Source organism: Mixophyes fleayi, chromosome 5, assembly GCF_038048845.1.
Source record: "Mixophyes fleayi isolate aMixFle1 chromosome 5, aMixFle1.hap1, whole genome shotgun sequence".
Taxonomy (NCBI): domain Eukaryota; kingdom Metazoa; phylum Chordata; class Amphibia; order Anura; family Limnodynastidae; genus Mixophyes; species Mixophyes fleayi.
In genome coordinates, this window is record NC_134406.1 from 120,257,655 (window position 1) to 120,284,713 (window position 27,059).

The 27,059-nt window shown below is 42.5% G+C and overlaps 1 protein-coding gene across 1 annotated transcript in view; it reads right to left on the reverse strand.

Annotated features, from left to right (window-relative positions):
* Window positions 1–27,059, reverse strand: part of MARCHF6 (membrane associated ring-CH-type finger 6) — a 211,393-nt gene that overhangs the window by 13,484 nt on the left and 170,850 nt on the right. Inside the window, exon 17 of the mRNA XM_075214373.1 lies at window positions 10,912–11,093. Within this exon, the coding sequence (XP_075070474.1) occupies window positions 10,912–11,093 (182 nt within the window). The remainder of the gene's footprint in view (window positions 1–10,911; window positions 11,094–27,059) is intronic.

The window sequence follows — 27,059 nt, forward strand, 5'->3', positions numbered from 1 at the left end:
CGCGTTAATGCGGTACCGTAATACCCGCAAGAACGCGCACTTTTCGCGGCAACGCGCGTTACCGCGAATCAAAAAGCTAATTGAATATGCCCCTAAGGGTGCCGCGGACTGCAAAAGTTTGGGAACCACTGGTTTATTCTATTGTAATAGGACTCTGTTGGACTCCAAACACTGGGTGTCAAGCAAAAACAGCCGGGTGGAGCACCTGGGAAATAAGTGCTGGGGAGAACAGTGAATATTATATGCAAAGTTGAGTACTTCACCATGGTAAGTGCACTATATCCTTATATATTGCTATTTTAGCAGCTAGACAATGAATTTTTTTTTTTTTTATTATTTTTTTGTTTCCACATGCTTCTTTATTTTTTGTCCCACAGCTGCAATCTATGGGACTTAAGTACTTTAGACAGATCACTGCACATTGGTAATTTCGGACACTTGTCACAGGTCCTTATTTTTATCATAGTGTGTAAGGCCTCTGGCTTAGAATCTTTTGCAATGAGAGAGAAGGAGGGAAGGAACCAGCTCCTGATTGATGTGACAGTTTGAAATGACTTTATGTATGATATGGGCGTTGGCCTTTAGGATCACCTTAGTATGCAGAATGTTTGTATAGGGATCCTGGAACCTTTGCACATGCAGTATTCCTATCCATCTGGCAGAAGTAACAGCTACAAGAAAAAGTTCCTTCAGAGTTGCCTACCTTAGAAAATCTTTCCAAAGGGGTTCAAAAGGTTCAAAAGGTTCAGCTGATGAGCCCTTTAATTAAGGTCTAAAGCGCTTGACAGCTTGCAGGGACAATGCAATAAATTTATCTTTGGCCAGGCGCACCTCCAGGATGTAGCGTTATAATATATGCCACTGAAAAATTTTAGGATTAGGATCATCTGTGCTTTTCTTAGCTCTTTACCCTCTGAATGCACAAATATGTGAATTTCTTCCAAAACCTTTTCTAGCATGCATAGTACATGTCTGGGCCTTTAACTGTATTAAATCATCATCATCTATTAATATAGCACTACTAATTTCACAGCGCTGTGCAGAGAACTCATTCACATCAGTCCCTGTCCCATTGGAGCTTACAGACTAAATTCTCTAACATACACTATATGGACAAGAGTATTTGGCCACAACTTTTAATTATTGAATTGAGGTGTTTCAATCAAACCCATTGCCAGAGATGTATAAAATAAAGCACCTAGCCATGCGGTCTCCATTTGCAAACATTTGATACACAAAATGGGTCGTTCTGAAGAGCTCAGTGACATCAAGCGTGGTACTGTGATAGGATGCCACCTTTGCAATAAGACTGTTCGTGAAATTTCAACACTGCTGGATATTTCACAGTCAACTGTAAGCGATACTATTAGAAAGTGGAAGCAGTTAGGAAAAGCAGCAACTCAGCCACGAAGCGTAAGACCAAGTAAAATCACAGAGCTGGGTCTATGACTGCTAAAGCGCATGGTGCGTAAAAGTCATCAACGCTCTGCTAATTCCATAGTTGAAGCGTTCCAAACCTACACTTGCATTAATGTAAGCACAAAAACTGTGCGTCGGGAGCTTACTGGGATGGGTTTCCATAGCCGAGAAGCTGCATACAAGCCTCACATTACCAAGATCAACGCCAAGCGACAGATGGAGTGGTGTAAAAAACACAGACACTGGACTGTGGAGCAGTGGAAACGTATTCTGTGGAGTGACTAATCACGCTTCTCTGTTTGGCAGTCAGATGGGCGAGTCTGGGTTCGGCGAACGCCTTGAGAATGCTACCTGACTGCATTATGCCAACTGTGAAGGTGAGGGAGGGATAATGGTATGGGGTGGTTTTACAGAGTTTGGGCTAGGCCCCTTATCTCCAGTGAAGGGCAATTGTGACAGGATGGAACGCCTATGCCACCCTGTCTGCTGTTGCCAAGAACGGTCTGGGCTTACTTTGCCACCGTTCCCTTTCGTTATCCCAAATGCGCCTTCTTGCCACAGTAGGAGGGGCTTACAAATGCTGCCACCACTGGACTCCTTACCGGCATCCAGTACCGGGTTTCTTCTGGGTAACTGACACTGTTAATGTACCCCTTGCTGGTGTACCTGGGCTGGTACTCTTGACCTCTTCCAATTGATCAGGGTTGCTACAGATGGATCCCCTTGGCCTATCACACTGGCCAGAGCGGTGGTACCGGAAAAAGCTGGGTCCAAACCTCAGTAACAGCTGGGAACGGATTCGATTTTGTCTAATCTGTAGGTCACAGGAATAGAGACATGGTTTCATGAGTTCGATGTGGAAGAACTTGACTGGTCCACACAGAGCCCTAACCTCAACCCCATCAAACACCTTTGGGATGAACTGGAACGGAGATTGAGAGCCAGGCTCTCTCGTCCAACATTAGTGCCTGACCTCATAAATGCTCTACAGAATGAATGGGCACAAATTCCCAAACATGCCAACATCTTGTGGAAAGACTTCCAAGAAGAGTGGAAGCTGTTATTGCTGCAAAATGGGAACCAACTCCATATTAAAGTATATGTATTTGAATACAATGTCATTACAGTCCCTGTAATGGTCAAGTGTCCGAATACTTTTGTCCATATAGTGTGTATACACACACATATACACACTAGGGTCAGTTTGATAGCAGCCAATTAACCTACCAGTATGTTTTTGGAGTGTGGGAGGAAACGAGTACCTGGAGGAAACCCACACAAACAGAGGGAGAACATACAAACTCCACACAGATAATGCCATGGACGGGAATCAAACTCATGACTCCAGTGCGTGAGGCAGAAGCGCTAAGCACTAAGCCACTGTGCTGCCCATAATAGTATTTCCACCTTCAATCATTATATATTATGCCCAAATATACACAGTTGCCAATACAATATGACAGTTGTGAGATTCACTTTGGAAGATATAGAATTGCTTGACCTTCTGTTAAGTTAAATCAGCCTTTTTCGGAAAACCAAGCTTAATCTCCACGCCTTTAGATGCAGCAATGGGATATGGACAACATAATGGACCCTGTTGGAGCAGGCCCAGCTTATTCAGGGTTCTTGCAATGCCACGTTTAGTGCATGGAAAATCCAGAGCCTCATTGTACAAAAATGGTAGCACTGCCTTGATGTCTGCCTTTGGCTGATTATTTTCTATTAGTAATCCTATTTAAAGAAGTTAATGAGAGGAAACATTTTACTGCTTGAAGGAAAAAAAAAAAAAGGTGCAAAAACCTGTATTCTTAAGCCACCTTGCAGAAAATAATGTCGTTAGACTCACATCACATAATTTTCACCCGAGTTTTATAACAAACCACCAAATAACTATCTCTTCTTGCCTGTAGAAGTTTGTCAATAGCTTTCTCTAGGATTCCTTTACATCTGAGCTGTGACCGCTTAATCTCCATGCCATCAAGAGCATTTATGGATTTGGATGAAGAATTTGGTCTTTGTGTAGGAGGTTTGGCCTAAGAGGTAGAGGTCACTGTTGCTATTAATGTCTGGTTTTCAGTAGTTTGGGATATGCATTGTGTCCAGAATGGAAGGATTCATATTGCGCCTGCTTTTAATTTTTTCATCTTCTTCAGGTTGCAAGCAATGAGAATTAAAAAAAAAAAAAAAAAAAAAAAAAAAAGAGAGAAGAGACATGCTCCAGTTAAAAGGTCCATGAGATTACCATTGCATTTGTCCCTTCTGTTCCTGGAACTTTGTGATGAGAGAAGAATTGTTCCTTGTAAGCAGGGCCGGATTAACGGAATGGAGGCCCCTGGGCTAAGGGGGCCCCCATTCCCCTGTGAGGCCCCCCCGTTAGCAGACTGGCCCCCCTGTTAGCCGACCGCCCCCCCCCCTCCCCCCCCCCCAGCGCTTACCTGCTCCTGTCACTGCCACTCTCGCGAGATCTCCTCAGTAAGGAGATTACTGAGCGCCGGAGAAGGAGGACAGCAGTGACAGAGCTCAGCATTGATCGGGCCGGGGGCGCCCCCGCCCCAAAAAATAATTCTGCTGAGGTCTGTCAAGGGCCCCCTGAATGCCCGAGGCCCCTGGGCTGTAACCCAGTTAGACCTCGGGTTAATCCGGCCCTGCTTGTAAGAGGGGATTAAATTACTGAATTGCATACCAGTCTGCAATTCTGGCACATTTATGTGTAATTTCTTCTCATTTAGTTACCATGTCCACTGTGCTACTTAAGGCAGGAGATGAGCCAAGTCAAATTATCCAGTTTGGTTACACTCCCAATTCACTTAATTTGGGAATCCGAAAACAGTTGGGAGACTCCCTCATGGCCTGGCACAATCCACTGATAATTGCCTGCAATCCCAAGTCTAACTGGAAATTTTGCATATGCCATCTTGCAGAATACCTATGGTGGAGGAAAGCATTATTAGAAGGAGATGACACCTTTGTATTGTAATTTGAAGTTAGACCTGTAATTGACAAGCTAACGACTGGATCTTGATGCATATCTCCTTCAGTAGAGTAACTTTGTCTTGTACCGTGTTTATTTGAACACCAGTTCTGATAGAAAGACATTAGACATGCAGAAGTCATTACTTGAGATATCCTGGATCGGACCATCTGCTCCCATTTCCCAGTCAACTAGATAGGGGATAGATGCTGACCTATTGTTTCCATAATTCTGCTACCAGTGTAATTTACATATTGCTGAAAGTTCTCTGGAATGTTCCCAGAACAAAGAGAAGGCAAGTGAACTGGAAATGCAGAATCTATGAAATCTCTAATATAGCAGTAGGCATCATAAAGAACTAAAAAGATGCAAAAAAAATAAAAAATCACCTTTGCTTATAGCAGTGAGAATTGAATTTACAGGCTTGCATACAAAAATGTCTTACATGGACAGAGTACTTAAATCTTCTTAGATCTAGAATAGTAAGGAAAGCCGCTGAGGTTTTTCTGACCAGAAAGCTGCAGAAACAAGAGAGATCCCATGAACTTATAGTTTGTAGACTGATGTATAAAGCTTACAATTCGGCTGGAGCTGAAGGGGTTCTGGATATGATCCAAGTTTCCCATTGGAGCATGATGAAATTTTATCTTGCAAAACTTTCTGACAATGTCTAGAACCCCTTTAGAAGTATGTATCCATTTATCTGCATATGCCGTGTTGGATGTAATCAGTCAGTTCACCTGTAAGCGTCAGTTTACCAGTTTATGAGCTCATCAGCCGGAGAGAATAAAAGACACTGCAAGTTCTGTGTGTGCAATTAGCTCTACTTTATTGTTTACAAATGCACATACTTATAGCACTCTGGTTACACAAAATCATGTATTTCAGCAAACTACTCCCCTTCATTACACAGACCTTGCTACATTCTCACAGGAATTCTCCCAAGGGAGAATTTAGTAAAGGGTGGTTTATCTCCAGTCTGCCATATCCCAGGTCATGGGCACAGCTTCTTGCAAACAACAAAATAATAATCAATAACTTCTACAAACTAGCTGCATTAAAGCTGTCTTTAAGCTGTACAAGGACAAAATGGCTGTAAGGCAACAAGATGGCGCCAGCTTAACAAAATCACATTTCTCAACTGTGATTCGGATGCCAATAGGCGATAGTGGGGAATGAGCCAGGCCATAGTTATTGCAACGTATTTTGACCTGATCTCACTTCTTCGAGCCTGAATGCTCGAAAGGGTTGTTTGGATGCAGTGGTTCCACCTTGTCTAGTGTACGGTTTGCCAGGTTTATAACAGCTTACATCTTTAAAGTGTTGGCGAAATAATGAGAAACACTTAACATTTAAATCTTGCGGTATGCAGATTTACCCCCAGAAAACTTGTCAATCATGGTGTCTAGTATATCCTCAGAGTAAAGAACATTCACATAGGAGCATTGACTATTTTTAGTTTGAGCACCTGCTGCCCATAGATTCAGTCAGAAAGATCTCCTAGATACCACCATTGAAGACATGGTTCTGGCTGAAAAGGTAATTGGCATACAACATTGCCTCACAAAGTAAATCTATTCCTCTCTACATAACTTTAATACTGCTCAGTAAATATTGTCTACTAATATTTTTCTGGACATCTGTATGACGAGACTCCCCAATAGTCTGAGTGCTCTAGCCACTGAAGCCATAGATAGACCTGTACTGGCTTTTGTCTGAGGAGAACTGTAAGGCTAGGTACATTTACATATAAAAACAATTGACCTCCAATTAGGTACATCAGTCCATCTCACAGTTTTGTAACCAGCTCTGCAAGACCAAGGCAGACTTTTTGGATCAGACTGCTAACAGAGACACACAGATGATTTCTCTCCTCATTTCGGAAACAGAGACACAAAGATTTTGCTACATGTGCCCTTTGGGGCGTTGGTAATGTTTTGAACACGAAGAAATAGACTTAAATATGAGTACATTGTATATTGTTAGAAGTTTAAAGGTAAAATATTTGAAATACTGTAGCTGTCTTTACATTGTTTGCTAATTTCCAATAATATAACTTAACAATAATCACAAAGAGGTTATTGTGGCAGAAAATATCTGTGCTGTAAGTTTTGCTTATAGAGCCACAGACCATGTGGTATAGCTTTTAAGATGTGTTCGTTTGTAAGTGTGTTATTTAGGAAGATGTTAAGATGTTAATTTAAGTTGTATTGTATTTGACTGTGCCTATAATTGTGTAATCTGCCTTGCTGGATCTCATCCCCTATATGTGTAATGGCTACAAGTTAAACAGATATGTGATGAGATGGAGACGCTTCTTTGGATGCACATAGTTTGAATTGAAATTAGTGAATGTTGCTGGGGAGTTTGTAGATATCCCCTCCCCTGTTAGACTAAAGAAATATTAGTGAACATTGTGTGATAACTGCTGAATAGAGAGCTATTTGTGGTGGACTGGCTAATACAGGTTGTAATAAGTTAAGGGCCTGTTGCTAACTTTGCATTGCATTGTTAGTAAATTAGGCCTTTTGAGCAAACATGTGCTTGTAACAAAGCATTGTCAATTCAACCATTTTGGATTGTGATTTTGCATTGTAAGAAGAAATTACATTGTGAGTATATGTACTGGAATAGGGATATATAGATCTATAGTGCAATTAGGATTAAGATGAAGATAATGCAGATAACAAGGGAATGGTTTGAGATACATACACACAGTCACATGCATGTACACACACACAAACATAATTAGCAAGAACTTAAGATATTGTACCTACACACAGAATGTTATCTATTATATGTATAGTATATAAAATTATGTTATCAAAATTATATTATCACATTATTGTACAAGTAAAGATTCTATTTCATGGATATATACCTGCGTTGTGGATATGAATTTATAATGCCTTGATACAGGAGATATTATATATAGAAATCTGTGTGATACCATAAATTAGGTTTAAAGGACTGAAGAAGGTGTGCCATAAGAGTGAAATTGTAAATGCGTATGGTAATGTAACAAGCGCATCCAGAAGGAGAATAAGATGATAGCGTGCGCAATTACGGCGTAAAATAAGTTTCCTTTTACAGGATCTCTTAGAGAACCACCATTTTCTAAAAAAAGTAATCGTTCTGGGTGATAAACTGGCTATTGCTGCATCCACTTTGGAACTGAACTCCATTTCTGTGCATCTTATCATTGAAGGGATGCATAAAAGACCATCTTTTCTGGTTACACAGAGACATTTCCACTTGAGCCCATCCTGTTTGCAATAAATCCTTTACTACAGGATACACAGGAAAATCTACTATTTCTTTTACTGCGATCTTCAAATAGAGACTTCAAAACTGCAGTGGAGATTGGTGTAAAAGTAATTTCCATAGATTTATATGTGCCCGAGTAGAATATCCACATTATCACTAAATAGTCTTGGTGTTTAAATTCCCCAATTCACTACTTGAGAGTTCTTCCATATCCTCCAAAGAGCCCAGTTCGTACTGGAACCCATGTCCTCTAATTCCATTCTTATTGGGGACCTTGTTCTCTCTACAGGATATAAATTCTCTTTAGTCACAAATAATCTAGCCATCCATGCAATAAAGTGCTTAAATAGCTAGGGACAAGGATTGCTTCCTTAGGGTTTGGGGATACATGTCGCACAAAAAAAAAACATAATCCAGAGATAAAGGCTTGTGACAGGCTCCACAAACCTTAAGTTACTGGGCTTTACTGTCTTTATTTCTTTCCACACAAATTGCAGCAAGTAAGCCCCTATAAACTAAAAACTACTACTGTTCCTCTCTTACTTCAGCTAAAGACAGGAAAAGACAAAGGGAAGAGGAGATGCTCCTCGATATTATATCTTAAAGGGTTTGTAATTGCCTGCCACTCCTAAAGCTAGAGGGAACTAACCATTTTATTAACATTCAAACAAGGGATATTCTTCAAACTTTTATTAGAGTAAATAAACATTCAGATGAACAAACCAAAACAAACAAAAATTACAAACATTTTTGTAAAGTTGTTTTACATAGGAATTTACTGCTTTGCATAATTTGGGCAATAATATGTTACATGGGATTTAGAAACATGTTTATCGCACTTGAAACATATATGTTTGTTTTATCATCATTCTTGGATGGACAAAATTTGCATTTGTCACGTTTGATCGCTGTAACATTCCCCGCAGAAGTTCCTGGTTGAGGAACATGAGTAGTTGATTGTATGTTCTTCACAATTGTACATGACTCTACTGTCCCTGGCATATATTGTCTTGAGGAAATGTGGGGCTTGATGAGTGTTTTTCCAAGCTCTTCCAAAAATATTCTCCTATTTGCAAGTTTCTTATTGCTCCAGTTGGGGTTTATTGGAAGTCCATAGGACAAAGGCATTGTATGCACTGATATCACTGATATTATAAAATTATCAGTGGCCATCGGTTAGTTTTCTGTTTGCAAGTGTACGTGTTCACAAGTTGATCTAAGATATCCACTGCATCTTTTGTCACGTTATAGTCCAAAATTATGTTTGGTTTCTTGTCTGGCCTATCACTTACTTGTTTGTCTTTATGTAAGGTGCTCAAAAAGAATGACTGTTTTATTTTTCTTTGTAACATAATTCACACCCATTGTGTTCTCCGTGAAATAAAAAGATGAACTATGCACCTGCTTATTTGTGACTTGCCGAGATAGTTCCGGTTTATTTTTTCTCATAGTACCAAGTAGGGTTCGCTTGAGCATAAGTTGTGCCAATTTATACGAGGTGAAAAAGTTGTCGCATGTAAGATTATGCCCACTCAGCTCACATGTGAGGTCTTCCACAATTCTCATCCCTTGGTTTTTTTTCTGGTTTCGCTCATGGCTCTTTTCCAGTATACAATTGCTATTTCAGAACATATGATGTTTTAGTATCACACAAAGTCCAGATTTTTACACCATATTTCGCTGGATTGGAGGGAATGTACTGCTTGAAAGGGCAGCACCCTCGAAATCCAACTAATTGTTCATCTACGTTCACATTTTCAAAAGGGTTAAATAATTTTGGAAAAACTTTGACCTATTTTTACAATATTTCTCTTACAGCAGCAAGTTTGTCTGTGCGCCTTCTTTCATTACGGTTATATTTGTCTTCAAAACGAACCACTCGCGAGATTTTACATAACATGTCAAGTGACATGTTTGCTCGGAAAATATTGGACCAGTTTCACTATCCCACAACCTTTTGTTGCTTCACCGTGAGATTTATACACAATAGTCCAACATAAGCTTGAAACATAACTGTCTACATTTTGCCACTTTCGCCATAAACACGGTGTCCTTCAATATTTGTGTATTTTATGATCTCATTTTCGATGGAACTAAATATAACATTGAATGCACTTTCCATGTCATGGATTCTTGCTGTAGCATATCTTGTTACACCAGGAATTTTCGTGATAACATTGCATTTAGAGAGCCTACCAGCAGGATGTCCAGGAGGATCAAGATCCCATTTTATTTGTTCATTCTTTGAAAGAACATATGGAGTTGTAGCAACAGGTTCATTTACAATGTCATCCCCATTGTCGGAATCATAAGCTTCACTTTCATTACTTGTATGATTTTCTTCCTCAGATACATCTTCGCTATCAGAAGATTCCCCAAACACTAGAAAGTCAGCATCAGTCAAAGGTTTTCGTTTGGCCATAATGATATTGATCGTACACAGATCAATCTCCAACTAAATATGAGTCATTCCAATCCGTGTTATTTATAGCTAAACAAGAGAATCAAAAGAAGACTTGCAAACACTTGGAAGTTTAGCATGAATATCCGATTCAATATGCGGACTTGCTGAGACTTGTTGAAACTTTGTGAATAAATGTGTAAAAAGGTGAAAAGATTACATAATCCAAATGTAAACCAATGAACTGACACTGTATTCCTAATTTTCTGAATTTTTATTGTTGAAATAATGTGTTTCGAAACATTTACGGTCACTCACTAGTATAATATTCACATCGGGTCATATTGACCCGAACAGTTGATTAGTACGAACTACTCTTAACTTGAATTTTTTTTTAAAATAATGGAATGGAAATCATAATTACATAAATAACGAACTGACACAAAAACAAATTTCGTTTTGGGTCAAATAGACCAGAACAGAACAGCAGGGTTAATGGCATAACACATACACATACATAACCATATTCTAGATAAATCAATGCAGCTTTACAGTAGACTGCTATAATCTATAAACCCTTTTTCAGGAAATTTTATGGAAACACTATAAAGTTCTTCAGCACTTTAACGTAAAGTTTAAAATGTAAGGATTGGAAACACATTTTGCCATCCAGATCAAATTCAGTTATTGTAACAATCATTTAAAATGCAAGTCAAAGTGGGGAATTAAATAAAAACACACAGACAATCTGTTATATGCACAGTGCACATATTGGGCTTTACATTTTTAAATGAAGGCATTGAGCATGCAAAACAAAAAAAAAAAGTATAAATGTTACCTCTAATGGACTCACCATGAGAGACCATTCTTTAACTTTCAATAGAATCACCTGACGGCCTTGAGGCATCCATGCAAACAGTACAGTTATTGCTCTAATTGATAGCCAACAAATATAGAGACCACAAGCAGCTGTGTATAGTTCATGTATTTTCGCAGTCCCAGTCCAAAACGACATCAGCCAGCGTCCCGCAAACACTAAACACAGCAAAAAAATGTATGTTGGTACTTCTAGGGATAACATTCAATTAAAAAAAAAGAAATAAAATAGTATACAATAAAACATGGTCAAATTTCCTTTAAATACATTACATCAGTGTGTGAATATAAATATCTTCAGGGGAGCTTATATTTCTAAACTACCCTGTCATCTCATCCAACAGCCACTTCAATACCACCAATCTCTTCCTCTTTGCAAATAATGCCTCATCTTTACTTCATTATTCTGATATACATGACTACTGGATATTCTCAGGTGATATCTACTCCTCTAAGGTGCATATTCAATTGTTTTTTTTCCGCGTCGCGAAAAAACTATTACCGTTAATACGGTAATAGTTAGCTGGATTTCAGCTCGCGGCTCAGGGAGCTGCGAGCTGAAATCCAGCAAGAAAAATTACCGTATTAACGTTTTTTCCGCGCACGATTACCGTAATAACGGTAATCAAGCGCGGACCGCGAGACTTTCAGCGTTTCCGCTGAGTTTTGAATATGCCCCTAAGTGTTTTATTGCTTGGTGAATCAAGACTGAAGCAGCGCACTATTTTGTCTGATCAGTCAGATTCTCAAGGAACATTTCCAATATCCAGCATCTTATAACATACAAAATGCATACAGCATTGGAAATCTTCCTTGAGCACACTGCTTAACAAATAAAAGTGTCAGCTTCCAGAATGTTTGGATAAATTATTATCAGATTTATATGGCGCCACAGTGCTCCGCAAGAACCATACAATAGAATAAATCTGTTTACCTGTGCCTACCCAGCTCCTTATTTATGTTAGGAAACATGTTATGTTAGGAATTTAATCATATCAAATTATTTATGCAGCACAATTGCAAAAGTCTTCACTTGAACCATGTCAGCACAAGAAGCTGAATTGAAGGCCCTGACACTTGCATGCATATATGCAAAAGGACAAAGAGTAAACATTTACATTGGCTCAAGTTATGCATTTTTAAGAGCGCATGATTATAGCCAATATAGCACACGAGAAAGTGCATCTGGGGAAAGATGGTATGGTTGTACTCACTAGCAGGTTATGGATAGCAGCAGGGTTTGTCCAAGCAGCACAGGTGTTAGTAGTAGGATGCTTAATCTGTGCATAGAATAATCCGGGTAAGTCTGTCCTATGGAAAACCACACCCCAGACACAGTGTCCCTATAAGAGGATACAGATAGACTTTATACAACTTCCCAAATGCTCAGGCTTTGAGAATGTGCTAGTCTGTGTCGACTTCTTTAGTCACTGGCTGGAGGCGTGGCTGTATAGAAAAGAAAATACTAAAGCAGTAGCCAAGAAACTTACGAGTGAGGTAATCTGCTGATATGGGGTACCAGAGGTCATTGTAAGTGACAGCGGGACACACTTTACGGGGCAAGAATCCCAGGAACTGTTAAAAGACATGGGAATCAAATCTGCCCGTCACACCCCTCACAGACCCCAAAGTTCGGGATGTGTGGAGCGCCTTAATGGTACTCTGCAATTGAAAATGCAGAATAAAATGGCTGAAACAGGCCTGTCATAGATCTCAGTAAGAAACACTGCTAGGAAAGACACAGGTTTAGCACCAAATCAGATACGGTTTGGCACAGCACACAGAACAGGCTGTTACTTTCCATAGCAACTACAGCATGTACATGATGATTTGTTGAACTATGTTGCTTTATTATAGAAACAACTAACTGAAATACATGGTCAAGTGATTTCTTCCATTCCAGGCCCTATTTTGATGCAGGTATCCATAAACTGCAACCAGGGGACTGGGTGGTTGTGAAAAAGCACGTCAGGAAGAGTCTTTAACCCAGATATGAGAGTCCTTTTCAGGTCTTATTGACAACTCCCATGGTAGTGGAAGTACAGGGAAATGACACCTGAATACACACATCCCACTGCAGCATCTTCAGACAAGGGGAGTCTGAGTAAAATGTATTTTACAAGTTTTTTAAAGGTCCAAGGGAGACCAGAGAGTGGTGTTCATTGATATTAGCAGGAGGAATATTGATTGCACATTATGTTCCTTTCCTGTAGGCTGTAGATGTGTACTAGTCTATAAAGGAAAGCTAGGTCTGGAAGAACCAGACTCATGCCAATAGTAATGTAGAGATCATTATACATAATGAGAAAAATTCTAATATGAAAGTTTAACCCAACCAAATAAGAAAAGAGCAACCCATGACTGTAGGGGTTTATACCCAATACAGAAATGTACTTGTGAATATTGTGGCCCAACACATTATTACAATTACACAAGACAATAGGTTAATATTGGACTACCTGACATTTTAGTCTGGAGGGTATCGCCTGACCCTAAATATGTAAATTGAAGCCCAGGATTGCCCCTTTTTAACTAGTGATGCAGACGATCCAGAGAAAATGTTTGATGAACACTTACAAAAAATTAAGACATGAAATATAAGTCTTTAAAGGTGTACACAGGAGATGCTTATCTAGAAGGATAGTTTTCATGGCTGTACCTGGCCGACTGGTCAAAGGGTATAGGAGGATGGTTATTAGGTTTTATACATGTTGTACTTCAAGGACTGTTACTAATCCTTATTATAAATAAATTATATATATATATATATATATATACACACATACATATACATATACACACACACACACACTAATAAAACTGATGATGTGGCTTATTAGCAAGTGTATTAAAGCTAAGTGTTTCTCTTCCAGAAAAATTAAAGTTACAACATCTGTCTTAACCGCTGTACTCTACACCCCATCTAAGGAGTGTGAACCTTGTGGAACTCTCAGTACTACTGCCAGTTGTGATCAGTGCAGAAACCAAGAACCTTTTCCTTGGAATCCACATGCTCGTTACTGAAGTTTATCCTTATGAAGATATACAGCACAATAGACAATCCCTTCTATTGTGAAATAAGTGACATATAACACTTGCCGAGTGCACTGTGTATTTTCTCTCTCCCTTTCCTTTTTTCCTTCCCTAACAAAAAATCCATAGTTAAAAGATATAAAGGAAGCACAAGAGGCCCCAGAGCCTCTCATGTTCACTGATATATGTGAAGATCTGACATCAGGACATGTAGCGGGTGCAAGAAGGTTGTCGACTCATTGACCATCTATCAGCTAGAAGAGGGATCATGGACTTGCTATTGGTGGGGGATGGGTTGTTCTATGTATCCAGTTTTAGGCAATCCTAATTATATGTTCTGTTAGAAGGGTGTATGTGTATAAGTACCCATTAAAAGCGACAGCAAGGATGTGATCTCTGATAGGTAGTGTTAGGACAAATAATGAATAAAAAGATGGGAAATGAGAAAAGAGGATTTATATACTTACGTTAAATCCGTTTCTCTGATTCCCTCTGGGGGACACTGCTTACCATGGGGTGTGTAGGGGAGCATGGGAGTTGGCACCTAGCTAGTTAATTTCTAGGACTGCTGACAGACCCCTCCCCTATATAACTCCCCCTTTTTCTCTTCCTCCTCAGTTAATTTAAAAAGCCCCAAGGAGAAGGGTTAACCAAACAAGAGCACACAGAGGAAAAGCAGAAGGGAGGGATCGCAGTGTCCCCAAGACGGAATCAGAGAAACGGATTTAATGTAAGTATATAAATCCTCTTTTCTCTTTCATCCAGTCTGGGGGACACTGCTTACCATGGGGACGTTCTAAAGCAGCCCCCTAAGGGTGGGACCGCTCTGAAAACCCCGCTCGTAGAGCACTACGAGCGAAATCTGCATCCGCAGATGCGAATACATTAAATTGATAGAATTTGGTAAATGTGTGGACAGAAGACCAGGTGGCTGCCCTGCAAAGCTGGTCAGCAGAAGCCCCATTTCTTCCTGCCCATGACGCCCCTACCGATCTGGTGGAATGTAAGCCTGCCTAATAGTTGCCGTAAACCATCTTGCAATGGACTGTTTAGAGGCTGGCCAGCCTCTTTTGTTAAAATCATATAGGACAAACAGGGAATCGGTTAGTCTAATTTGAGATGTTCTTTTGACATAAATACGGAAAGCCCTGACCACATCTAACTTTTTCATAGACTGCCGATCAGAGTGAGAAGTAGATGAAAAAACTGGAACTACAATTTCCTCGTTCAAATGGAAGGAGGACACCACTTTTGGAACAAAAGAGGGGAGTGTTCTCAAAACCGCTCTGTCCTCATGAAAAACCAGATATGGCTCCCGGCAAGACAGAGCTCCCAATTCCGATACCCTACGTGCCGATGCAATTGCTAAAATAAAAACAACCTTTCAGGTCAAGCACCTAAAATCTGCCTCAGGTAAAGGTTCAAAGAGAGGCCCTTTAAGCATGTCCAGTAACAGGTTAAGATCCCATGGTGCTGTAGGAGGAACATAGGGAGGTTAAATATGTAAGACTCCCTGAAGAAAAGTCTTGATATCTGGAAAATACGCTAATTTCAGATGAAAAAAGACTGACAGTGCCGATACCTGAACCCTTAGAGAACCTAAACGAAGACCTACTTCCAGCCCATGCTGAAGAAAAGCCAATAAGCGAGGGAGACGGAAGGAAGACATGTGATATGACCTATTTTCACACCATCCAATATAGGCTCTCCAAATCCGCTGATGCGAGCCAAAACTGGTTTTCGAGCTTGCATCATAGTGTTAACTACACTAGAAGAAAAACCCCTAGCCCTCCAGAGGCTGGCTTCAACATCCATGCCGTTAAACTGAGCTGAGGAAAATTCTGGTGACAGAAGGGACCTGGAAGAAGGTCGTTTCGTGGCAGAAGACGAAATCCTTATCCTATCGCCATAGAGATTATGTCTTCGTACCACACTCAGCGTGGCCATGAGGGAGCTATTAGTATTATCGGAAGACCCCCCCTTGCCTTACTCGTCTGAGCATGCGAGGAAGCATGGGAGTCGGAGGAACCAGGTATCCCAACCTGAGCTCCCAAGACATCGTCATTTCGTCCACTGCCACCGCTAAGGGATCTCTTGCCCTTGCTAAAAACTTGTGAACCTTCCTGTTGTGTCTGGAGGCCATGAGATCTATATCAGGAAGACCCCAACTCTGAACTAGAGACTGAAATACATCCGGATGGAGTGACCACTCCCCCGGCATCATTTGATTTCGACTAAGATAGTCGGCCTCCTAATCCCTTATTCTTGGAATGAATACTGCTGAAATTGCCGAAACTTACTGTTCTGTCCAACAAAAAATCTGAGCTGCAATTTTCATTGCGGCTGCACTCCTGGTTCTTCCCTGCCTGTTGACATATGCCACAGCCGTGGCATTGTCGGACTAAATTCTGACAGGGTGGCCCTAAAGGAGGGACTGGGCCCCCCGAAGGGATAAAAGAATTGCCTACAACTGTAACACATATATTGGTAAAGCAGTAGATTGTTCCCTGGCACTCCACCACTCTAAAAGCAACCCAACACTCTTCAGTAATGCTTCTGTGTATGGTTTTATTGCACAAACATATAATTCCTCTGGTTTGAGTAAAAATAAAACATAGATAAGTTGAATTTCAATAAGATCTGTTACTATGAACTGTCATGAGCATATGCTTTAAAGGGAACAAGTTCCTTGTTATCATCTAGTTCTCCGATAGGTTTGTCTCATTTTAGGCCAATAGTAACATGTTGTGGCAGATATAGAGTATACGGCTGTATTTAATCCCCAGTGGTAAACATGCATGTGTAAACTTACAGTTCGGGGGGTAGTTGGTCAAAGTCCAGTCAGCCTGTATAATCTCCATCTTAGCGTCCTCAAAGAGAGCTTTGCTTGCGATGTCCCGTGCACAGGAGCTCCGTTTGCGCATGCGTGTCCTATCCTTTTGGTTCGGCAGGGAACGTAACCTAGTATCTTGGTTCCACTTTGATGTTGGAGAGGATTCTTTCCTATCCGGACGGGTTCAGCCTGTTCTTCACCTCTCCGGATGAGGTTGTACAGTAATGAAAGTGATAGAGATTATACAGGCTGACTGGACTTTGACGAACTAGTGTTGGATTGCTTTTAGAGTGGTGGAGCGCCAGGGAACTATCTACTGCTTTATAATATTGTGAATGTGGGAGAGAACATTCAGACTCCCAAGGGCAGCACCTCACTTTAATAGATTCAAATTGTTAAGATAGACAGCGCTTGGGACTTTTTCCATTTTGTTTCAACATATATTGGTAAGGCTGATTCCTGGACCGACCAAGGTCCCTGGAGCCAGAGGTGCAAGCTTACCGCCCCCCAACCTCTCTGGTAATGGGAGGACCCCACTGTGAATCTTAGGCTGCAGATGACTCTTTATAAAAGGAGAGGCGACACAAACCTGTATTGTCTGACTTCTTGATCGCTCTTGGGGTAGTGGTGTTACAAAAAAACAATGTGGTACCGGACCCAGCAGGTCTATAATGTACCCCCTTGCTATATAATACCCCGAATCCAAGTGCCTTGGGATAACGCTGCCCACGTCTTTCCCCGCAGCGCCACCTCTGCCAGAGTAGAGTGGTCGTCAGGACGCAGGCTTCTCCTGTGTCCTAAAGGCCTGGCCGCAAACAAGGATCTACCTGTGACGGAGGAGCCTCGAGCATTTGGTTGTCTACTTTTAAATGACTGTCCTCTAGGCCAGGAGTTCCCTCTAAAGGGCTGACGAAAGGAGCCGACCCGAGAAGTCCTGCCCCTACCTGAGAATACCGGCAAAGAAGTGCTTTTGCCCCCTGTTGCCTGGGAAATCATAGTATCCAATTCCGGCCCGAACAAACCTGCTGCTGAAAAAAGAATGGATTCAACAGACTTCTTTGATTCCGAATCTCCTTCCCAGGTTTTTAGCCATAACGTTCTTCTTGCTGAAATGGATGCAGCCTGAATAGAGGAGGACACAGACGCTGAGTTCTGAGCCACCTCATAAAGGTACCCCGATGCCTCTTTCAGATGCAAAGCCAGGGGAAGTAAATCCGAGTCCTGTAAGGCCTCTGCCAGTTGGTCTGCCCATGTTTCCATGGCTCTAGCAACCCAAGCTGAAGCAAATGTGGGTCTAAAGGAAAAACCCGCAGCCACAAATATAGATTTTAGCTGGGATTCCACCCTGCGATCATTGACTTCCTGCAGAGTTGCTAAACCTGGGACTGATAGTAAAGTGTGTCTAGCCAAACGGGCTACTGGAATATCTACCTTAGGAATACTCTCCCAGCGGGCCACATCTTCCTCCTGTAATGGATACAGGGAAGGGAACTTTCTGGGAACAGAGAACCTTCTATCAGGCTGTTTCCAGGCTCCCTCTGCAATATCTCTGAGTTCTACCGAAGGGGGAAAACAAATAGCCTTCCTTTTGGCCTTCTTAAAGAGACTTCTGTCTCTAGGAGTAGAATCCTCCGATTCTGGGAGGTCCAACGCCTCTCTTATTGCTAAAACCAAATCATTAATAAAATGGCTTTTAGGGTCCTCTTGCTGCTCCAAAGGTTGCCCCTGGTCAGGATCAAAATATACTTCCCCCTCCTCCTCTGAAACCCCCTCCGGGTCTGAAAGAACCATAAGGGTATTAGTGAATCTAGGCCTCTTCCTTTTAGCAGGCGGGATGTTTGGGGATTCAAGTAACTGGTTTAGTTTATCCAAACCCTTAATAAATGCTGCGGACCATGCCGGTTCTGTGGGAACAGGGGCCTAGTCTGTAAGCAATGAGGAAGGTCCTGGCATAGACTCTTCAAAAGAACCTGTGGCAGCAGGGAGGCCCAAAGGCGTACTATCACTATTAGCCACCGCGGCTGATACAGTAGACATCAGCTGATTGGACTGTGACACCATCTGTGCTAAAGAGGAAACCGACTGTGTCAGGGAAGCCACCCAGGCCGGTTCCTCCGTCAGTGGGGCCTGTAACAAGCTGGGATTGCGTAGGGGGACCCCCTGCATTGCAGACAGAAAATAGAGCCAACGGGTCCCTCTGCCCACTAGGTAATTTTGCATTACATTTTGAACATGTGAAACACTTTATTTTAGGGCCCTTTCCTTTATTTGTCATTTTACAAAGGAAGGCACACCAAACGTACAGACTTAAATTTAGCTGTTAGAGAGCGAGAGACAGCAGAGAAAATAATATGAAAAAGAAAAAAGAAAAAAAGTAATCGGACATAAAAGTTATACTTGTAAATTGTTAAACCAAAATAAAATAACTTGGCAAGTGGGAGAACTATAACTCCCACTAGCCCACTTTGCAGTCAGCAATACAATAATATATGTTTAAATAAATCAGATACTTAGCCACAGGCCAAACAGGGGAGAAGTCCAACAGCAGTGCCTGGTGCCTGCTCCCTCTGCTCTGCGTCCTTTCCCGGGCTTCTATTTGGAGCCAAAAGGCCGGGCTAGTCCAACTTCCCATGGAGAGCAGGGGAGCTCTATATCTTAACTCCCCCCCCTCTAATAATGCTGTCTCTCTGAAGTGCTTTTCCTGCCCCATTAGCGGGGAGGATAAAGAAAACAAATATATATATATATATATATATATATGTATATATATATATATATATGTATATATGTATATATATATATATATGTATATATATATATATATATATATATATATATATATATATATATATATATATATATATATATATGTATATGGCAGAGTAGTGGAGACCTCAATTGAGGTCTCCGCAGCAGATTTTCACCCCGATGCCCCCTCCTATGTATGAGGGGGGATCTTGGTATGGCCCCTTTCCGTTTCCTCTCCTCCGCGAATTTGAAAATGGCCGCCGGCATTTCTTTTTAACCGGCCCTCCTTGCCTAATGGCAGCGCTGGTTATCGGTGAGGCCCCAAGAGTGACAGCAGTCCGGAGAGACTGCTAGTCACTCTGTATTCAAGCACCCTAATTTGCTCTGCCAGTGGCGCCGCGGGGAAAGACGTGCTCCCCCTTGTGGAGTATTCCTGTCTGATAACGAGAGAATATACTAACATCTGTGTAAAGGAAACATGAGTGGTTAAAACCTTTTGGGGCATAGTTTTCTGCAATACATGATTTTTGCTATATAGATAGGAACTTGTAACTAATAAAGCAGAGTTTTATTGTACACTCAAACCATGCAGTGTATTTAATTCTCTCCAGCTGATGAGCTCATAACTGATAAACTGACACTTACAGGTGAACAATCTGATTTAGATTCGACAAAGTTGATAACTCACAGGTAAAACAAACTGATAAAGAATACGTATAATAACGTCAATGAGCTATTTTCAAGATAAGTGATAGCATTATGCAGGAATAAGGTTATAAGACGCACCACAAAAAGCATACAGGTAGTAAAAATCATGACAAGTAATGCTTATATAAGCTCACATTCAGTGATTTCCATCATGTTTCTCTCACATGGGACAAGTTAACCAGAGGGACCCTATCTCCCCTACCTCCAATGGGGGAATTAATCAGAAGACACCAGATCATTTGAGCAAGTTCAGTATCTAGACGAATACCATCTGGACCATATTTTGTGATATTTTGATATAGCATTTCTACAGGTTTACACATACCTTTCATGTTGTGCGTAACAAGACTCCTCGCTCCTCAACACTTTTACGGGCGCACGTCAGACACGATGAAACATATTTTTTAACATCGCTTTTACACTTTGGCCACCAGAAGGAACGTGTCAACAATTCTTGAGTCCTGTGTACTCCTAAATGTCCAGCGGGTTTGGAATCATGGACTAATTTCAATACTTCAACTCGTAACAAGACTCCTCGCTCCTCAACACTAGGTTTGCTACAACCTCTTCCCATTCCATCACGTCCCTGGAGCTCTATCTCGATAGATTTCATAGTTGATCTACCTCCTTCGAAAGGGATGACAATTCTGGTGGTAGTGGACCGTCTAACTAAGATGGCTCATTTTATTCCTGCTAGAGGAGTACCCACCGCTGAACAGACTGCAGAGCTTCTAATTCAGGAAATATTTAGGCTTCATGGCATCCCTGATGACAGTCTCTGATCGAGGTGTTCAGTTCACTTCGAAACTCTGGAAAAGTTTTTGCACCGCTTTGGGAATAAAAATTAATCTGTCCTCAGCTTTCCACCCACAGTCTAATGGACAGACTGAAAGGACTAATCAGACACTTGAGCATTATTTAAGTGGTTTTATTAGTTACCTTCAAGATGATTGAATTAATTTTCTACCCACCGCCGAATTTTCTTACAATAACTCTGAACACAGTTCAATTTCCCAATCTTCCTGCCTCTATGAAAATACATCCGGTATTCCATACTTCTCTGCTCAAACCCTTTCGAGACAACCCCTTCCCTGGCCGGAGTTCAGCCCCACCACCACCAGTCATGGTGGAAGAAGAAGAAGAATTTACTGTTGAAGAGATCCTGGACTCCAAAATGCACAGAAATAGATTACAATATTTGCTAAAATGGATGGGATATGGTCCAGAAGAAAATTCGTGGGAGCCTGCAGAAAATGTCCATGCCTCCAGATTGACCGGACTGTTTCACCAGAGACATCCTGGTTAGCCAGCTCCTGAAACGTCCAGAGGAGTACTGTCAGGATTCGAACCCAGGGCTTATGCCTCCGTGGACTGCTGCTCTGCTGACTGAGCTATTTTGGCTGCTGGACAGTTCCTTGAATTATTCGGTGTTCTAGATCAGTTCTAGTGATCTCCTGATCTTCCAGCATGCCTTAGCTTCACCCCTTGACTTCCTATAAAAGCCTGGCCAGTTCCGGTGTCCAGTGCCTGATTATTGTGCTCTGTGCCTGTGATCTAGCTCCTGCTCCTGTTCCTGTCTACCTGCATCTACTACACGTGTACCGACCTCGGCTTGCCCTCCACTACGCTTCTGCCTCAACCTTTGGACTTCTACGCCTCTCTGTGTATCGAATCCGGCTTGTTTGACCTTTCTTACATCTCATCTCCCGTTAGCCAGCCTTCCTCCCTGCCAATGGGCTCCTATCCAGTCTCCGGACCGTGACAGTAGGTTTGCCAAACCCTGTGGTAAATGAAAGCAAAAACAGGTTTTATAGCCCGCAAAAGGGTGTTCACCACTCTGGTAGAGAACCCTTTTGACATCCAGAGGCTGGCTTCAACAGCCATGCCGTTCAAGCCATCCGAGGCCGGTCCTGATGACGAAAGGGGCCTCGAAGAAGGAGGTAGTCGTGAAGGGGTAGATGAAACCCCTGGCCAACCGCCATGGATAGAATGTCTGCGTACCAGACCCAGCTCGGCCAATCGGGCACCACCAGTAAAAGTGGCAGCCCTCCCTGCCTAACCAGACGGAAAACACGTGGTAAAACTAGGATATGGGGGAGGGGGAGGGGGGAGGAATAGGTAACCCAGCCCGAATTCCATAGGGGTCAAACGCCAGGGGATCGCTGACCCCGGGAACCTGACGACCCCATGAGGGTCATATCCGAAGACACCACCTGCGGACTAGCATCTGGAAGACTTCCGGATGGAGTGACCATTTCCCTGGTATTACTGCGTGGCGACTTTGTCTGCCTCCCAATTTAGCGCACACCTGGGATGAATACTGCCGAAAGCGAGGTGACGAATAGTTCCACCCATTCCAGAATCTGAGTTGTCACCTGCATTGCCTTGGCACTCTTTGTCCCCACCTGCTTGTTGACATATGCCACTACCATGGCATTGTGGGATTGGAGGCAGACTGGGAAGCCCTGAAGAAAGGCCTGAGCCCCCCTCAGCGCATTCAACATGGCTTTCAGTTCCAGGATGTTTATTGGAAGGGAAGCCTCCCTTTTCCGTCCACAGGCCCTGGAGACACAGATGAAGAGCCACTGCCCCCCAGCCCTGAAGGTTGGCATTCGTCATGACAATGATCCTGGACCTTGGCGCAAAGCTTCTGTCTACAACCAAGTAATCCTGGACCATACACCACTGTAGGTGACGACCGAGACTCCTAAGATAGATGGATAGGTTGGGAGTCCAATCTGAAGTGAGACATTGACCACTTTGTCAGAAGGTCTCACTGAAACCATCTGGAGTGAAATCTTCAGTATGGAATAGTCTCGAAAGTCAAGACCATCTTCCCCAGGGGATTCATGCAGAGGAGCATGGAGGGACTGCAGCCTGCCAGGAACCAGGCCGTCATGTTACATATGGATAGAGCTTTTTCCCCGGGAAGAAAAATTTTCTGTTTTTTGGTGACCATGATGAGACAAATGAATGTCATCCTCTGGCAAGGGATTAACTGGGACTTGTTTAGATTTATGATCCAGCTATGGGACTCCAACACCCTGATGGTGAGGTCCAGATGCTGACCTAACAGGTGTTCGGATGCGGCCTTGATAAGGTGGTCAAATCCAGGTATGGCACAATTTTGACCCCGCTGGATTAAAGACAACCGCCCATCACTGACAAAATTTTTGCGAACACTCTAGGCACTGATGGACCAAATGGGAGCGCCCTGAATTGATAATGGGAGACTCCCACCGTGAAGCGGAGTAGAGACTGATGTCCCTACCATATTGGAATGTGCAAGTAGGCATCATGAATATTTATGGACGCCAGGAATTTTTCTGGTTCCAGGCCATTTATCACTGACCAAAGAGATTCCATGCGAAAAGTGTCCACTCGTAGATGTAAATTTAGGGACTTTAGATTTAAAATAGGGTGGAAGTAATCATCCGGCTTTGTGACCAAGAACAGGTTTGAGTAGAAGCCCTGGCGTCTCTGTATTTCAGGAACTAGACATATGACCCCTGCGGAAAGAAGCGAAGCGACGCAGTGTAACATCATTTGTCTTCTTGTGGGGTCGAGCGATAAGGAGGTTGGGAAAAAGCAGGCGAGGGGCTTGACCTGAAAGATCGACCATGTAGCCTCTTTGTCATGATCCCTTGAATCCATTTATCTGGAGATGATGCTATCCACTGTTCAATGAATAAGTGCAGGCGCCCCTTGAATCCCGCAGCCGCGAGGACAGGTGAATGCAAGAAAGGCTGACGTTTTTTTCTGCTGCTTGAGAGCATCATCATGTTTCGTGGAGAAAGAAGACCTTCCTCTACAGGAATATCGTCTGGAACTGAAGGGTCTTACCCCTGCTCGCCTGACCTCTATTGGAGGAGCTCCCACGAAAGAGTTGGCGAAAAGAACTGAACCCCGGTACTCGCGTTTTAGGTACATTTGACTGGGAGGAACGTGTTTTTCTCACCTGTAGCTTGAGAAATGATGTTATCAAGTTCTGGCCTGAAAAGAACAGAGCCCAAATATGGAGGGAATCTAGGGAATGATTTGACTCTGCATCAGCTTCTCAGGATCTAAGCGAGAGAGTTCGTCTGGCTGCCACCGTTGAAGCAGACGACGAGTATGACATTGAGGCTGCATTGTGAGCAGCCTCATACAAGTAGCCCGACGCCTCCTTGAGGTGCAGAGCAAGGGGAAGCAGGTTCGGATCCGGTAGTCCTGCAGCAAGTTGGTATGTTTCCATGGCCCCAACAACCCTCATTTAGACACAAGATAACATGGGTCTAAATGAGGCTCCTGCTGCCACGTAGATGGATTTTAAAAATCCTTCCACTTTCCAGTCAGTAGCGTCCAGAAGGGAGGCTGTGCCTGGAACTGAAAAAGAGTGGTGTGGTGCGCATATTGTGCTACCAGATTGTCTACCCTTGGTACCTGCTTCCAACGGACTACGCCAGCCGAATGTAAGGGGTATAGGACCACAAACCTACTAGGAACGACTACCTTGCTGTCCATCTGTGACCAACCTGCTTCCACAATTTCCCTCAACTCTCTACAAGAAAAAAAAAACAGACTGTGCGTCTCTTGATTTTTTCTTAAAAAAAAACCTGATCCACTGCAGTGGGCTCATCAATGTTTAAGAGGTCCAACGGCCGTCTGACAGGACCAGATCCTCAATGCCCTGATTTCTATGAGATTCATCAAGATCCGTGACCTGTGGGGAGTCTGTTTCGTAAGGGAGTTCCCTGTCCTCTTCAGGTGATATCTCTGAATCAGGAAACTGAAAGAATAAGATGACTTGCCCTTTGCCATTTGTTTTTGGACAGGGGTGGTCTTGGAGTCCAGGATTCTGTTCAGTCTGTCTATGCCCCTAACCAAGGATGTGGACCATGCAGTTTCACCTACAGGGGCCCCTTGGAGAGCAAGAGAAGCTGAAAGGCCGGCTGTCCTGAAGCTGCATTGTCACCGACTGGTTGTGGAAGTAACGCTGTAAGCGGTGCCCCAGCTACTGAGATAGAAGGAGAAACTGCAGACAAAGCCACAATCTAAGCGCACCATCAGGTCCTCAATTATTTTATATATCTATCATCATCATTTATTTATATAGCGCCAACATATTCCGTAGCGCTTTACAATTGGGGACAAACATAGTAAACTAACAAACTGGGTAAAACAGACAAAGAGGTGAGAAGGCCCTGCTCGCAAGCTTACAATCTATTGGACAATGGGAGTTTGAAACATGAGGTGAAGTCTACATTTGCAGTCGGACAGCCAGACCACAAAGGTAAAAGTGACTCATAAGCTAAATGATCCTGTCACACAACAATGTTGGTCAAGGGGTAGTTGTATAACGGGTGGCAATAGGGTAATGTAGTGAGGTTAAGAGGGTGGTTGAGGATTATTATAAGCTTGTCTGAAGAGGTGGGTTTTCATAGAACGCTTGAAAGCTTGTAGACCAGAGGAGAGTCTTATTGTACAAGGGAGAGAATTCCATAGAGTGGGTGCAGCCCGAAAAAAGTCCTGTAATAGGGAATGGGAGGATGTAATGAGTGTGGATGAGAGACACAGATCTTGAGCAGAACGGAGTTGCCGAGATAGGAGATATTTTGAGACAAGAGAGGAGATGTATGTTGGTGCAGCTTTGTTGATGGCCTTGTAGGTTAGTAAAAGTATTTTATGTTGGATTCGGTAGAAAACAGGCAACCAGTGTAGAGACATACAGAGTGATTCAACAGAGGAATACCGATTTACAAGGAAAATCAATCTTGCCTCAGCGTGCAAAATAGATTGTAGGGGTTTGAGTCTGTTTTGGGGAAGACCAGTTAAGGAGGGAATTGCAATAGTCAATGAGGGAGATAATAAGTGCATGAATTAAGGTTTTTACAGTGTCTTGCGTGAGAATTCTGGAAATGTTTTTTAGATGTATGTAACATGATTTAGATATAGAGTCAATATGAGGAACAAAGGATAGGTGTGAGTCAAGGATTACACCTAGGCAGCAAGCTTGTGGGGTGGGATTTATGGTCATGTTATCAACAGAAATAGAAATGTCAGGTATGCTCTTGTTGGTGGGTGGGAAAATTATTAACTCTGTTTTAGAAAGATTTAGTTTGAGTTGGCGAGAGGACATCCAAGATGAAATGGCAGAAAGACAGTCAGTTACACGGGACAACACAGATGTCGAGAGATCAGGAAAGGATAGATAAATTTGGGTATCATCCGCATAGAGATGATACTGAAATCCAAAGAAACTTATTAGATTTCCAAGAGAAGCGGTATAGAGAACAGCAGAGGTCCTAGCACTGAGTCTTGCGGTACTCCAACTGATAAAGGAAGCAGAACAGAGGTGGCCTCAGAGAAATTAACAGTGAACAAGCGATTAGAAAGGTAGGATGAAAACGAGGATAGAACAGTGTGTCTTGAAGTCCTAGGGATTGCAGCGTTTATATGAGAAGAGAGTGGTCCTCTCTGAGGGGGGAACTTGGTAGTGGCCATAAGATGGGGTCCGCCATTTCACTGAATCGCGACATTCTACACCCGGAGGTAGCGCCGGTAATCAGGGACTACCTAGTGTGACAACGGCTTATGAAGCCGCTTGTCACACTTCCAAAATCCGTGCTGTCAGTGAGAGCCTGTCGGCTCTTACCCGGAGACAACTCCAACACAGCCTACATTTTTTGTATAGTGTGCCGATTCACACTGAAGCAGGCTGTGATACCATTTCTAAACAAAAACAAGTAAAATGATGAACTAAAAGAAAAATTCACACGCATTTTAACTAGTCGGAAGACAGTAAGCCCAACTCCTTGGGCACT